Source organism: Hyla sarda, chromosome 9 (assembly GCF_029499605.1).
Source record: "Hyla sarda isolate aHylSar1 chromosome 9, aHylSar1.hap1, whole genome shotgun sequence".
NCBI lineage: Eukaryota > Metazoa > Chordata > Amphibia > Anura > Hylidae > Hyla > Hyla sarda.
The window spans coordinates 2,958,624-2,973,944 of record NC_079197.1 but is presented as its reverse complement, the minus strand read 5'-3'; the positions used below and the strand labels follow the sequence as shown (position 1 = coordinate 2,973,944).

Here is a 15,321-nt window from a genome sequence, read left to right as displayed (position 1 = left end):
AAAAATGTATGTTGAAGTTAAAGGGGAACTCCGGTACTAGATATATGATCCCCTGTCCAGGGACCCCCGCAATCTCCTGCCCGGCACCATGGTAATCCGCCTGTGCTGAGTGGTCTCCGTTCCATGCCGGATTACTGTAGACCCCAGTGTCCGTCACACCCCTCCATATATCTCTATGGGAGACCTGGCGATTGTGTCCACCTCTCCTATAGACATGATTGGAGGGGCCACAGCCAACGTTCTGAACATAAATGATGCCGGGGTGGCCGGCTGGTTATTTCAGGGGTCCCAGCGGTCTGACCCCCTGTGATCAAACCTCTTAACCCCTATCCGGTTGATAAGGGATACGATGTCTAGTACCGGAGTTCCCTTTAAACATTGTGGTGAATGGAATTCCGGATTCTGCAAAAACATTGTACCTGTCCTCAGCAGCCACAGGAAGATTATATATATATATATATATATATATATATATATATATATATATAGGACCCCAGCAGGGCTGGTGCAAGGATTTTTACCCCCCTAGGTGAAAAATAATTTTGCTGCCCCTAGACCCCGCCCATTGGCTCCGCCCTTTCACAGGCCCCACCTTACTATTGGGGTGACACACTGTAACAAACCCCCTCCTAATGTAATCTCCTTACTACTGGGGTGACACACTGTAACAAACCTCCTCCTCATTTAATGACCTTACTACTGGGGTGACACACTGTAACAAACCTCCTCCTCATGTAATCTCCTTACTACTGTGGTGACACACTGTAACAAACCTGCTCCTCATTAATCTGATCAGTGGGGTCCCTGCGGATGCGGCATTACTTTAAGACTCTATCATGTAGTTTGCTTCCAATCTGTAGCAATTGTTTCAGTAGTTTCCAAGCTTCGAATTATTGGTTTTGCCTGGAGGGATCTGTGGCCCCAGCACATGACCTGAGTGTCACCCGCCTGGGCTACTGTAACCTCTGCTGATGGCTGCAGCGTCTACAAGACTCCGAATAATCATCCGCAGCGGAGGAGACAATGAGCAGAGGTTAATGGACTCAGCAGATAACTGGGGATGTGGACATGAAAGAAAAGCAATTGTGAGTGGAGAGAGAAGAGAGGCGTTATCTGCAAAGGAGGGTGTCAGAGAGGGAGGCTGCCAGGAGGAGGAAGGGGGGGCTGCCAGGAGGAGGGAGGGAGGCCCAGGGAGCAGGAGAGCTGCAGCCAGTGAATGAGAGACATAGGAGGAGACTGCAGGGACAGAGCATGTGTAGCAGAGTCAAGTAACCAGGGACAACCACACAAGCAGCACAGCCGAGAGCTCAGGGGCCCCAACAGGACACAGGAGAGAGGATACAGCTCAGGGGCCCCAACAGGACACAGGAGAGAGGATACAGCTCAGGGGCCCCACAAGAACACAGGAGAGGCCACAGCTTAGGGGCCCCACCAGAACACAGGAGAGGCCACAACTCAGGGGCCCCAACAGGACACAAGAGAGGCCACAGCTCAGGGGCCCCACCAGGACAAAGACTACAGCTTAGGGGCCCCACCATTGTCAGGACACAGCTCAGGGGCCCCACCATTGTCAGGACACAGCTCAGGGGCCCCACCATTGTCAGGACACAGTTCAGGGGCCCTACCATTATCTGGACTCCGCTCCGGGGCCCCACCAGGACACAGGGGAGAGGCTGTAACCTGAGCGCACACTCCTCTCCACAGACGCGGCCTCCGCCCGGGACATCTGGAGGCTGCGATTCATGAATTAACCATCGGAGGCCGAGACAATGGGCAAATCCAACAGCAAACTGAAGCCGGAGGTGGTGGAGGAGCTGACCAGGAAGACCTACTGTGAGTGCCCCGGGTGGGTGCAGGGGCGGTGGGTGGACGTGGACAGTCAAGGACTGGTTGTGGGGGTCCTGACCTATGCAGTGATGATGTGGAGGTCCTGTCCTGTGCAGTGATGATGTGGGGTGCAGTGGTGGGGGTCCTGTGCAGTGATGATGTGGGGTGCAGTGGTGGGGGTCCTGTCCTGTGCAGTGATGATGTGGGGTGCAGTGGTGGGGGTCCTGACCTATGCAGTGATGATGTGGGGTGCAGTGGTGGGGGTCCTGTCCTGTGCAGTGATGATGTGGGGTGCAGTGGTGGGGGTCCTGTCCTCTGATGATGTGGGGGTGCAGTGGTGGGGGTCCTGTCCTGTGCAGTGATGATGTGGGGTGCAGTGGTGGGGGTCCTGTGCAGTGATGATGTGGGGGTCCTGTCCTGTGCAGTGATGATGTGGGGTGCAGTGATGATGTGGGGGTCCTGTCCTGTGCAGTGATGATGTGGGGTGCAGTGGTGGGGGTCCTGTCCTGTGCAGTGATGATGTGGGGTGCAGTGGTGGGGGTCCTGTGCAGTGATGATGTGGGGTGCAGTGGTGGGGGTCCTGTGCAGTGATGATGTGGGGTGCAGTGGTGGGGGTCCTGACCTATGCAGTGATGATGTGGGGGTCCTGTCCTGTGCAGTGATGATGTGGGGGTACAGTGGTGGGGGTCCTGTCCTGTGCAGTGATGATGTGGGGGTACAGTGGTGGGGGTCCTGTCCTGTGCAGTGATGATGTGGGGTGCAGTGGTGGGGGTCCTGTCCTGTGATGATGTGGGGTGCAGTGGTGGGGGTCCTGTCCTGTGCAGTGATGATGTGGGGTGCAGTGGTGGGGGTCCTGTCCTGTGCAGTGATGATGTGGGGTGCAGTGGTGGGGGTCCTGTCCTGTGCAGTGATGTGGGGTGCAGTGGTGGGGGTCCTGTGCAGTGATGATGTGGGGTGCAGTGGTGGGGGTCCTGTGCAGTGATGATGTGGGGTGCAGTGGTGGGGGTCCTGTGCAGTGATGATGTGGGGCGCAGTGGTGGGGGTCTTGTGCAGTGATGATGTGGGGCGCAGTGGTGGGGGTCCTGTCCTGTGCAGTGATGATGTGGGGTGCAGTGGTGGGGGTCCTGTCCTGTGCAGTGATGATGTGGGGCGCAGTGGTGGGGGTCCTGTCCTGTGCAGTGATGATGTGGGGCGCAGTGGTGGGGGTCCTGTCCTGTGCAGTGAGGATGTGGGGTGCAGTGGTGGGGGTCCTGTCCTGTGCAGTGATGATGTGGGGTGCAGTGGTGGGGGTCCTGTCCTGTGCAGTGACGATGTGGGGTGCAGTGGTGGGGGTCCTGACCTGTGCAGTGACGATGTGGGGTGCAGTGGTGGGGGTCCTGTGCAGTGATGATGTGGGGTGCAGTGGTGGGGGTCCTGTGCAGTGATGATGTGGGGTGCAGTGGTGGGGGTCCTGTGCAGTGATGATGTGGGGTGCAGTGGTGGAGGTCCTGTGCAGTGATGATGTGGGGTGCAGTGGTGGGGGTCCTGTGCAGTGATGATGTGGGGTGCAGTGGTGGGGGTCCTGTCCTGTGCAGTGATGATGTGGGGTGCAGTGGTGGGGGTCCTGTCCTGTGCAGTGATGATGTGGGGTGCAGTGGTGGGGGTCCTGTCCTGTGCAGTGATGATGTGGGGTGCAGTGGTGGGGGTCCTGTCCTGTGCAGTGATGATGTGGGGTGCAGTGGTGGGGGTCCTGTCCTGTGCAGTGATGATGTGGGGTGCAGTGGTGGGGGTCCTGTCCTGTGCAGTGACGATGTGGGGTGCAGTGGTGGGGGTCCTGTCCTGTGCAGTGACGATGTGGGGTGCAGTGGTGGGGGTCCTGTCCTGTGCAGTGACGATGTGGGGTGCAGTGGTGGGGGTCCTGTCCTGTGCAGTGACGATGTGGGGTGCAGTGGTGGGGGTCCTGACCTGTGCAGTGACTATGTGGGGTGCAGTGGTGGGGGTCCTGTCCTGTGCAGTGACGATGTGGGGTGCAGTGGTGGGGGTCCTGTGCAGTGACGATGTGGGGTGCAGTGGTGGGGGTCCTGTGCAGTGATGATGTGGGGTGCAGTGGTGGGGGTCCTGTGCAGTGATGATGTGGGGTGCAGTGGTGGGGGTCCTGTGCAGTGATGATGTGGGGTGCAGTGGTGGGGGTCCTGTGCAGTGATGATGTGGGGTGCAGTGGTGGGGGTCCTGTGCAGTGATGATGTGGGGTGCAGTGGTGGGGGTCCTGTCCTGTGCAGTGATGATGTGGGGTGCAGTGGTGGGGGTCCTGTCCTGTGCAGTGACGATGTGGGGTGCAGTGGTGGGGGTCCTGTCCTGTGCAGTGACGATGTGGGGTGCAGTGGTGGGGGTCCTGACCTGTGCAGTGACGATGTGGGGTGCAGTGGTGGGGGTCCTGTCCTGTGCAGTGACGATGTGGGGTGCAGTGGTGGGGGTCCTGTGCAGTGACGATGTGGGGTGCAGTGGTGGGGGTCCTGTGCAGTGATGATGTGGGGTGCAGTGGTGGGGGTCCTGTGCAGTGATGATGTGGGGTGCAGTGGTGGGGGTCCTGTGCAGTGATGATGTGGGGTGCAGTGGTGGGGGTCCTGTGCAGTGATGATGTGGGGTGCAGTGGTGGGGGTCCTGTCCTGTGCAGTGATGATGTGGGGTGCAGTGGTGGGGTCCTGTCCTGTGCAGTGATGATGTGGGGTGCAGTGGTGGGGGTCCTGTCCTGTGCAGTGATGATGTGGGGTGCAGTGGTGGGGGTCCTGTCCTGTGCAGTGATGATGTGGGGTGCAGTGGTGGGGGTCCTGTCCTGTGCAGTGATGATGTGGGGGTCCTGTCCTGTGCAGTGATGATGTGGGGTGCAGTGGTGGGGGTCCTGTGCAGTGGTGGGAGTCCTGACCTGTGCAGTGATGATGTGGGGTGCAGTGGTGGGGGTCCTATGCAGTGATGATGTGGGGTGCAGTGGTGGGGGTCCTGTCCTGTGCAGTGATGATGTGGGGTGCAGTGGTGGGGGTCCTGTGCAGTGATGATGTGGGGTGCAGTGGTGGGGGTCCTGTCCTGTGCAGTGATGATGTGGGGTGCAGTGGTGGGGGTCCTGTCCTGTGCAGTGATGATGTGGGGGTCCTGTCCTGTGCAGTGATGATGTGGGGTGCAGTGGTGGGGGTCCTGTCCTGTGCAGTGATGATGTGGGGGTCCTGTCCTGTGCAGTGATGATGGGGGGTGCAGTGGTGGGGGTCCTGTGCAGTGATGATGTGGGGTGCAGTGGTGGGGGTCCTGACCTGTGCAGTGATGATGGGGGGTGCAGTGGTGGGGGTCCTGTGCAATGATGATGTGGGGTGCAGTGGTGGGGGTCCTGTGCAGTGATGATGTGGGGTGCAGTGGTGGGGGTCCTGTGCAGTGATGATGTGGGGTGCAGTGGTGGGGGTCCTGTGCAGTGATGATGTGGGGTGCAGTGGTGGGGGTCCTGTCCTGTGCAGTGATGATGTGGGGTGCAGTGGTGGGGGTCCTGTCCTGTGCAGTGATGATGTGGGGGTCCTGTCCTGTGCAGTGATGATGTGGGGTGCAGTGGTGGGGGTCCTGTGCAGTGGTGGGAGTCCTGACCTGTGCAGTGATGATGTGGGGTGCAGTGGTGGGGGTCCTATGCAGTGATGATGTGGGGTGCAGTGGTGGGGGTCCTGTCCTGTGCAGTGATGATGTGGGGTGCAGTGGTGGGGGTCCTGTCCTGTGCAGTGATGTGGGGTGCAGTGGTGGGGGTCCTGTGCAGTGATGATGTGGGGTGCAGTGGTGGGGGTCCTGTGCAGTGATGATGTGGGGTGCAGTGGTGGGGGTCCTGTCCTGTGCAGTGATGATGTGGGGTGCAGTGGTGGGGGTCCTGTCCTGTGCAGTGATGATGTGGGGTGCAGTGGTGGGAGTCCTGACCTGTGCAGTGATGATGTGGGGTGCAGTGGTGGGGGTCCTGTGCAGTGATGATGTGGGGTGCAGTGGTGGGGGTCCTGTCCTGTGCAGTGATGATGTGGGGTGCAGTGGTGGGGGTCCTGTCCTGTGCAGTGATGATGTGGGGTGCAGTGGTGGGGGTCCTGTCCTGTGCAGTGATGATGTGGGGTGCAGTGGTGGGGGTCCTGTCCTGTGCAGTGATGATGTGGGGTGCAGTGGTGGGGGTCCTGTCCTGTGATGATGTAGGGGGTGTGCTGGATGTGTGTGCAGGGGGTGTGCTGGATGTGTGTGCAGGGGGTGTGCAGGGGGTGTGTGCAGGGGGTGTGTGCAGGGTGTGTGTGCAGGGGGTGTGTGCAGGGGGTGTGCTGGATGTGTGTGCAGGGGGTGTGCTGGATGTGTGTGCAGGGGGTGTGCAGGGGGTGTGTGCAGGGGGTGTGTGCAGGGTGTGTGTGCAGGGGGTGTGTGCAGGGGGTGTGCAGGTCACTGACAGGTAACAGAACTGACCCTGGATCTGGAATGATCATTGGTGTTGTGCTGATGACTGACAGGTAGCAGAGTTGCCCCTGATGCTGGACTGGTCACTGACAGGTAGCAGAGCTGCCCCAGGGCTGGATCGGTGTGTAATAATGCAGGAGCCCCCTGTATATATTCCCCCAAACTGTGTTACATTGTATCTATCCAGTTGTTATGATGCAGAATATCCAGTGTGACATCTGGTGCACAGTATACAGGAGCCCGAAACATGTTCTACGTACATTGTAGGTTCTTCAGGACATATCTATCTATCTATCCCATATCTATCTCATATCTATCTATCTCATATCTATCTATCTCATATCTATCTATCTCATATCTATCTATCTCATATCTATCTATCTCATATCTATCTATCTCATATCTATCTATCTCATATCTATCTATCTCATATCTATCTATCTCATATCTATCTATCTCATATCTATCTATCTATCTATCCCATATCTATCTCATATCTATCTCATATCTATCTATCTATCCCATATCTATCTCATATCTATCTATCTATCCCATATCTATCTCATATCTATCTATCTATCTCATATCTATCTATCTCATATCTATCTATCTCATATCTATCTATCTCATATCTATCTCATATCTATCTATCTCATATCTATCTATCCCATATCTATCTCATATCTATCTATCTATCTATCCCATATCTATCTCATATCTATCTATCTATCTCATATCTATCTATCTCATATCTATCTATCTCATATCTATCTCATATCTATCTATCTATCTCATATCTATCTCTTATCTATCTATCCCATATCTATCTCATATCTATCTATCTATCTCATATCTATCTATCTCATATCTATCTATCTATCTCATATCTATCTCATATCTATCTATCTATCTCATATCTATCTATCTATCTCATATCTATCTCATATCTATCTATCTCATATCTATCTATCTCATATCTATCTATCCCATATCTATCTCATATCTATCTATCTATCTCATATCTATCTATCTCATATCTATCTATCTCATATCTATCTATCTCATATCTATCTATCTATCTCATATCTATCTATCTATCTATCTATCTCATATCTATCTATCTATCTCATATCTATCTATCTATCTCATATCTATCTATCTCATATCTATCTATCATATCTATCTATCTCACATCTATCTATCTCATATCTATCTATCTCATATCTATCTATCTATCTCATATCTATCTATCTCATATCTATCTATCATATCTATCTATCATATCTATCTATCTCACATCTATCTATCTCACATCTATCTATCTCACATCTATCTATCTCATATCTATCTATCTCATATCTATCTATCTATCTATCTCATATCTATCTATCTCATATCTATCTATCTCATATCTATCTATCTCATATCTATCTATCTCATATCTATCTATCTCATATCTATCTATCACATCTATCTATCTCACATCTATCTATCTCATATCTATCTATCTCATATCTATCTATCTCATATCTATCTATCTCACATCTATCTATCTCATATCTATCTATCTCATATCTATCTATCTCATATCTATCTATCTCATATCTATCTATCTCATATCTATCTCATATCTATCTCATATCTATCTATATATCTATCTATCTCATATCTATCTCATATCTATCTATCTATCTCATATCTATCTCATATCTACAGTGGGGATCAAAAGTTTGGGCACCCAAGTAAAAATGAGTATTAATGTGCATAAAGAAACCAAGGAAAGATGAAAAATCTCCAAAAGGCATCAATTTACAGATTAGAGATTCTTATAATATGTCAACAAAAGTTACATTTTATTTCCATCATTTACACTTTCAAAATAACAGAAAACAAAACATTGGCGTCGGCAAAAGTTTGTGCCCCCTGCAGAGTTAATATCTTGTACTGCCCCCTTTGGTAAGTATCGCAGCTTGTAAACACTTTTTGTAGCAGCCAAGAGTCTTTCAATTCTTGTTTGAAGTATCTTTGCCCATTCTTCCTTACAAAAGTCTTCCAGTTCTTTGAGATTTCTGGGCTGTCTGTCACGCACTGCTCTTTTAAGGTCTATCCATAGATTTTCAATTATGTTGAGGTCAGGTGATTGTGAAGGCCATAGCAAAACCTTCAGTTTATGCCTCTTGATGTAATCCCCCATGGATTTCGAGGTGTGTTTAGGATCATTATCCATTTGTAGAAGCCATCCTCTCTTTAACTTCAGCTTTTTCCCAGATTGCATCAAGTTAGCATCCAAAATTTGCTGAAATTTTATTGAATCCATTTTTCCTTCTACTTGTGAGATGTTCCCTGTCCCACTGGCTGCAATGCAACCCCAAAGCATGATTGATCCACCCCCATGCTTAACAGTTGGACAGAGGTTCTTTTTATTAAATTCTGTTCCCCTTCTACTCCAAACGTACCTTTGCTCAAAAAGTTCAATTTTCACAGAACTTGTTTCCAAAATGCATCAGGCTTGTCTATATGTTCATTTGCAAAGTTCAAATGCTGATTTTTGTGGTGATGACGTAGAAGAGGTTTTCTTCTGATGACTCTTCCATGAAGACCATATTTGTACAAGTATCTCTTTATAGTGGAATAGTGTACCACAACTCCAGTGTCTGCCAGATCTTTCTGGAGGGATTGTGCAGTCAAACGTGGGTTTTGAATTGTTTTTCTCACAATCCTGCGAGCTGTTCTGTCTGACTCAGCCGCTCCTCTTATAACGCTCCAGTACTGATATAATCTCTATATATTACATCATATGTGATATCAGCCGCTCCTCTTATAACGCTCCAGTACTGATATAATCTCTATATATTACATCATATGTGATATCAGCCGCTCCTCTTATAACGCTCCAGTACTGATATAACCTCTATATATTACATCATATGTGATGATATCAGCCGCTCCTCTTATAACGCTCCAGTACTGATATAATCTCTATATATTACATCATATGTGACTGATATCAGCCGCTCCTCTTATAACGCTCCAGTACTGATATAACCTCTATATATTACATCATATGTGATGATATCAGCCGCTCCTCTTATAACGCTCCAGTACTGATATAATCTCTATATATTACATCATATGTGATGATATCAGCCGCTCCTTATAACACTCCAGTACTGATATAATCTCTATATATTACATCATATGTGATGATATCAGCCGCTCCTCTTATAACACTCCAGTACTGATATAATCTCTATATATTACATCATATGTGACTGATATCAGCCGCTCCTCTTATAACGCTCCAGTACTGATATAATCTCTATATATTACATCATATGTGATGATATCAGCCGCTCCTCTTATAACGCTCCAGTACTGATATAACCTCTATATATTACATCATGTGATGATATCAGCCGCTCCTCTTATAACGCTCCAGTACTGATATAATCTCTATATATTACATCATATGTGATATCAGCCGCTCCTCCTATAATGCTCCAGTACTGATATAACCTCTATATATTACATATGTGATGATATCAGCCGCTCCTCTTATAACACTCCAGTACTGATATAACCTCTATATATTACTTCATATGTGATGATATCATCCGCTCCTCTTATAACGCTCCAGTACTGATATAACCTCTATATATTACATATGTGATGATATCAGCCGCTCCTCTTATAACACTCCAGTACTGATATAACCTCTATATATTACATCATATGTGATGATATCATCCGCTCCTCTTATAACGCTCCAGTACTGATATAACCTCTATATATTACATCATATGTGATATCAGCCGCTCCTCTTATAACGCTCCAGTACTGATATCATCTCTATATATTACATCATATGTGACTGATATCAGCCGCTCCTCTTATAACGCTCCAGTACTGATATAACCTCTATATATTACATCATATGTGATGATATCAGTAGCTCCTCTTATAACGCTCCAGTACTGATATAACCTCTATATATTACATCATATGTGATGATATCAGCCGCTCCTTTTATAACGCTCCAGTACTGATATAACCTCTATATATTACATCATATGTGACTGATATCAGCCGCTTCTCTTATAAAGCTCCAGTACTGATATAACCTCTATATATTACATCATATGTGACTGATATCAGCCGCTCCTCTTATAACGCTCCAGTACTGATATAATCTCTATATATTACATCATATGTGATGATATCAGCCGCTCCTCTTATAACGCTCCAGTACTGATATAATCTCTATATATTACATCATATGTGACTGATATCAGCCGCTCCTCTTATAACGCTCCAGTACTGATATAATCTCTATATATTACATCATATGTGATATCAGCCGCTCCTCTTATAACGCTCCAGTACTGATATAATCTCTATATATTACATCATATGTGACTGATATCAGCCGCTCCTCTTATAACGCTCCAGTACTGATATAACCTCTATATATTACATCATATGTGATGATATCATCCGCTCCTCTTATAACGCTCCAGTACTGATATAACCTCTATATATTACATCATATGTGATATCAGCCGCTCCTCTTATAACGCTCCAGTACTGATATAACCTCTATATATTACATCATATGTGATGATATCAGCCGCTCCTCTTATAACGCTCCAGTACTGATATAACCTCTATATATTACATCATATGTGATATCAGCCGCTCCTCTTATAACGCTCCAGTACTGATATAACCTCTATATATTACATCATATGTGATATCAGCCGCTCCTCTTATAACGCTCCAGTACTGATATAATCTCTATATATTACATCATATGTGATGATATCAGCCGCTCCTCTTATAACGCTCCAGTACTGATATAACCTCTATATATTACATCATATGTGATGATATCAGCCGCTCCTCTTATAACGCTCCAGTACTGATATAACCTCTATATATTACATCATATGTGACTGATATCAGCCACTCCTCTTATAACGCTCCAGTACTGATATAACCCCTATATATTACATCATATGTGACCAATATCAGCCGCTCCTCTTATAACGCTCCAGTACTGATATAATCTCTATATATTACATCATATGTGATATCAGCCGCTCCTCTTATAACGCTCCAGTACTGATATAACCTCTATATATTACATCATATGTGATATCAGCCGCTCCTCTTATAACGCTCCAGTACTGATATAATCTCTATATATTACATCATATGTGACTGACATCAGCCGCTCCTCTTATAACGCTCCAGTACTGATATAACCTCTATATATTACATCATATGTGACTGATATCAGCCGCTCCTCTTATAACGCTCCAGTACTGATATAATCTCTATATATTACATCATATGTGATGATACCAGCCGCTCCTCTTATAACACTCCAGTACTGATATAATCTCTATATATTACATCATATGTGATGATATCAGCCGCTCCTCTTATAACGCTCCAGTACTGATATAACCTCTATATATTACATCATATGTGACTAATATCAGCCTCTCCTCTTATAACGCTCCAGTACTGATATAACCTCTATATATTACATCATATGTGATGATATCAGCCGCTCCTCTTATAACACTCCAGCACTGATATAATCTCTATATATTACATCATATGTGACTGATATCAGCCGCTCCTCTTATAACGCTCCAGTACTGATATAATCTCTATATATTACATCATATGTGATGATATCAGCCGCTCCTCTTATAACGCTCCAGTACTGATATAATCTCTATATATTACATCATATGTGACTGATATCAACCGCTCCTCTTATAACGCTCCAGTACTGATATAACCTCTATATATTACATCATATGTGATGATATCAGCCGCTCCTCTTATAAAGCTCCAGTACTGATATAATCTCTATATATTACATCATATGTGACTGATATCAGCCGCTCCTCTTATAACGCTCCAGTACTGATATAACCTCTATATATTACATCATATGTGATGATATCAGCCGCTCCTCTTATAACGCTCCAGTACTGATATAATCTCTATATATTACATCATATGTGATATCAGCCGCTCCTCTTATAACGCTCCAGTACTGATATAACCTCTATATATTACATCATATGTGATATCAGCCGCTCCTCTTATAACGCTCCAGTACTGATATAATCTCTATATATTACATCATATGTGATGATATCATCCGCTCCTCTTATAATGCTCCAGTACTGATATAACCTTTATATATTACATCATATGTGATATCAGCCACTCCTCTTATAATGCTCCAGTACTGATATAACCTCTATATATTACATCATATGTGATATCAGCCGCTCCTCTTATAACGCTCCAGTACTGATATAATCTCTATATATTACATCATATGTGACTGATATCAGCCGCTCCTCTTATAATGCTCCAGTACTGATATAATCTCTATATATTACATCATATGTGATATCAGCCGCTCCTCTTATAACGCTCCAGTACTGATATAACCTCTATATATTACATCATATGTGATGATATCAGCCGCTCCTCTTATAACGCTCCAGTACTGATATAATCTCTATATATTACATCATATGTGATATCAGCCGCTCCTCTTATAACGCTCCAGTACTGATATAACCTCTATATATTACATCATATGTGATATCAGCCGCTCCTCTTATAACGCTCCAGTACTGATATAATCTCTATATATTACATCATATGTGATATCATCCGCTCCTCTTATAACGCTCCAGCACTGATATAACCTCTATATATTACATCATATGTGATGATATCAGCCGCTCCTCTTATAACGCTCCAGTACTGATATAACCTCTATATATTACATCATATGTGATGATATCAGCCGCTCCTCTTATAACGCTCCAGTACTGATAAAACCTCAGGGCTGTAGGGTTAGTGCTGTATAGAAGTAATTTCTTGTTATCTCTGAACCGATTACATTCGTTTGTTATCACATAAAGGTTATGAGCAATAAACTTAGATAAAGCCGGTAACGTAATTATCGCGTTTCACCAGAGATGGCGCTGAATGTTACATTTGTGGATGTGTTGATACAGGTTAGTAGCAGATCTCATATACACCGGGCCCCGCTGGCCCCTGTTCTATATGGAAACGCTTTTCCTGATGCTATAGGTTGGTGTCAGGCGTAGAGGATGCCCAGGCCGTCGCGTTGGCAGAATTACCTGCGTGTGCGGCTATCTGTGGGTTTTCTTGGAGATAATCGGACTCCAAAAATCGGGGGGGTTTCCATGGTGACGAGGCGTGAACGCCCAGGCAGCAAAACGTCAGACCCAGAAAATTGTCTTGCGTTCCATTCTGCGGGCTCCGGCCTCATCTCTAAAGCCAAAAACAACATCGATTTACGGATAGAGAATATTGCTTCCCCCTCCACACCTTCAGGCCCCACACAGGGTTAATGCGCAGGGATCGGTAATAGCGGAGATATACGCATCTGTTTGTCACTGTTGTGAAGCTGCGGCAGAGGCCAATGCCCCTTTCATGGGAGACGCGTGTTCCTGCGTGTGTGGGCCCAGGGGGCTGCGATGGGTGCTCCTCTATCCAGGCAGATGTCTTTATTCCCTAAGACGCAACGGCGCGTTTAACACGTTGGAGGATGAAAGTGAACATCTACACCAGTGTTTCCCAACCAGGGTGCTTCCAGCTGTTGCAAAACTAAAACTCTCAGCATGCCCAGACAGCCGTTGGCTGTCTGGGCATGCTGAGAGTTTTAGTCTTGCAACAGCTGGAGGCACCCTGGTTGGGAAACACTGATCTAAATTAAAGATATCTGTCACATTACAGCAGAGGCGATTCCTCCCCCCCCCCCCCCCTATCATTTATACACTGCTCAAAAAATAATAAAGGTAACACATAACCAACACAATGTAACTCCAAGTCACTGACACTTGTGTGAGATCCCACTGTCCACTCAGGAAGAACACTGGTTGACAATCAATTTCACATGGAACAGACAACACGTTGAAATTATAGGCAATTAGCAAGACACCCCCAATAAAGGAGTGGTTCTGCAGGTGGTGACCACAGACCACTTCTCAGTTCCTATGCTTCCTGGCTGATGTTTTGGTCACTTTTGAATGCTGGCGGTGCTTTCACTCTAGTGGTAGCATGAGGCGGAGTCTACAACCCACACAAGTGGCTCAGGTAGTGCAGCTCATCCAGGATGGCACATCAATGCGAGCTGTGGCAAGAAGGTTTGCTGTGTCTGTCAGTGTAGTGTCCAGAGCATGGAGGCGCTACCAGGAGAAAGACCAGTACATCAGGAGACGTGGAGGAGGCCGTAGAAGGGCAACAACCCAGCAGCAGGACCGCTACCTCCGCCTTTTTGAAGGAGTAGCAGGAGGAGCACTGCCAGAGCCCTGCAAAATGACCTCCAGCAGAACACAAATGTGCATGTGTCCACTCATACGGTCAGAAACAGACTCCATGAGGGTTGTATGAGGGCCCGACGTCCACAGGTGGGGGTTGTGCTTACAGCCCAACACCGTGCAGGACGTTTGGCATTTGCCAGAGAACACCAAGATTGGCAAATTCACCACTGGGGCCCTGTGCTCTTCACAGATGAAAGCAGGTTCACACTGAGCACATGTGATAGACGTGACAGAGTCTGGAAACGCCGTGAAGAACGTTCTGCTGCCTGCAACATCCTCCAGCATTACCGGTTTGGCAGTGGGTCAGTAATGGTGTGGGGTGGCATTTCTTTGGGGGGCCGCACAGCCCTCCATGTGCTTGCCAGAGGTAGCCTGACTGCCATTAGGTACCGAGGTGAGATCCTCAGACCCCTTGTGAGACCATATTCTGGTGCGGTTGGGTTCCTCCTAATACAAGACAATGCTAGACCTCATGTGGCTGGAGTGTGTCAGCAGTTCCTACAAGAGGAAGGCATTGATGCTATGGACTGGCCGCCCGTTCCCCTGAATCCGATTGAGCACATCTGGGACGTCTCGCTCCATCCACCACAGACTGTCCAGGAGTTGGCGGATGCTTTAGTCCAGGTCTGGGAGAACATCCCTCAGGAGACCATCCTCCACCTCATCAGGAGCA

The 15,321-nt window shown here is 47.4% G+C and overlaps 1 protein-coding gene across 1 annotated transcript in view; it reads left to right on the top strand.

The window, feature by feature from the left end:
* The first annotated feature begins 1,233 nt into the window (after positions 1-1,233).
* Positions 1,234-15,321, top strand: part of NCS1 (neuronal calcium sensor 1) — a 67,380-nt gene continuing 53,292 nt past the window's right edge. The window contains exon 1 of the mRNA XM_056539582.1: positions 1,234-1,833. Within this exon, the coding sequence (XP_056395557.1) occupies positions 1,770-1,833 (64 nt within the window). The 5' untranslated portion in view covers positions 1,234-1,769. The remainder of the gene's footprint in view (positions 1,834-15,321) is intronic.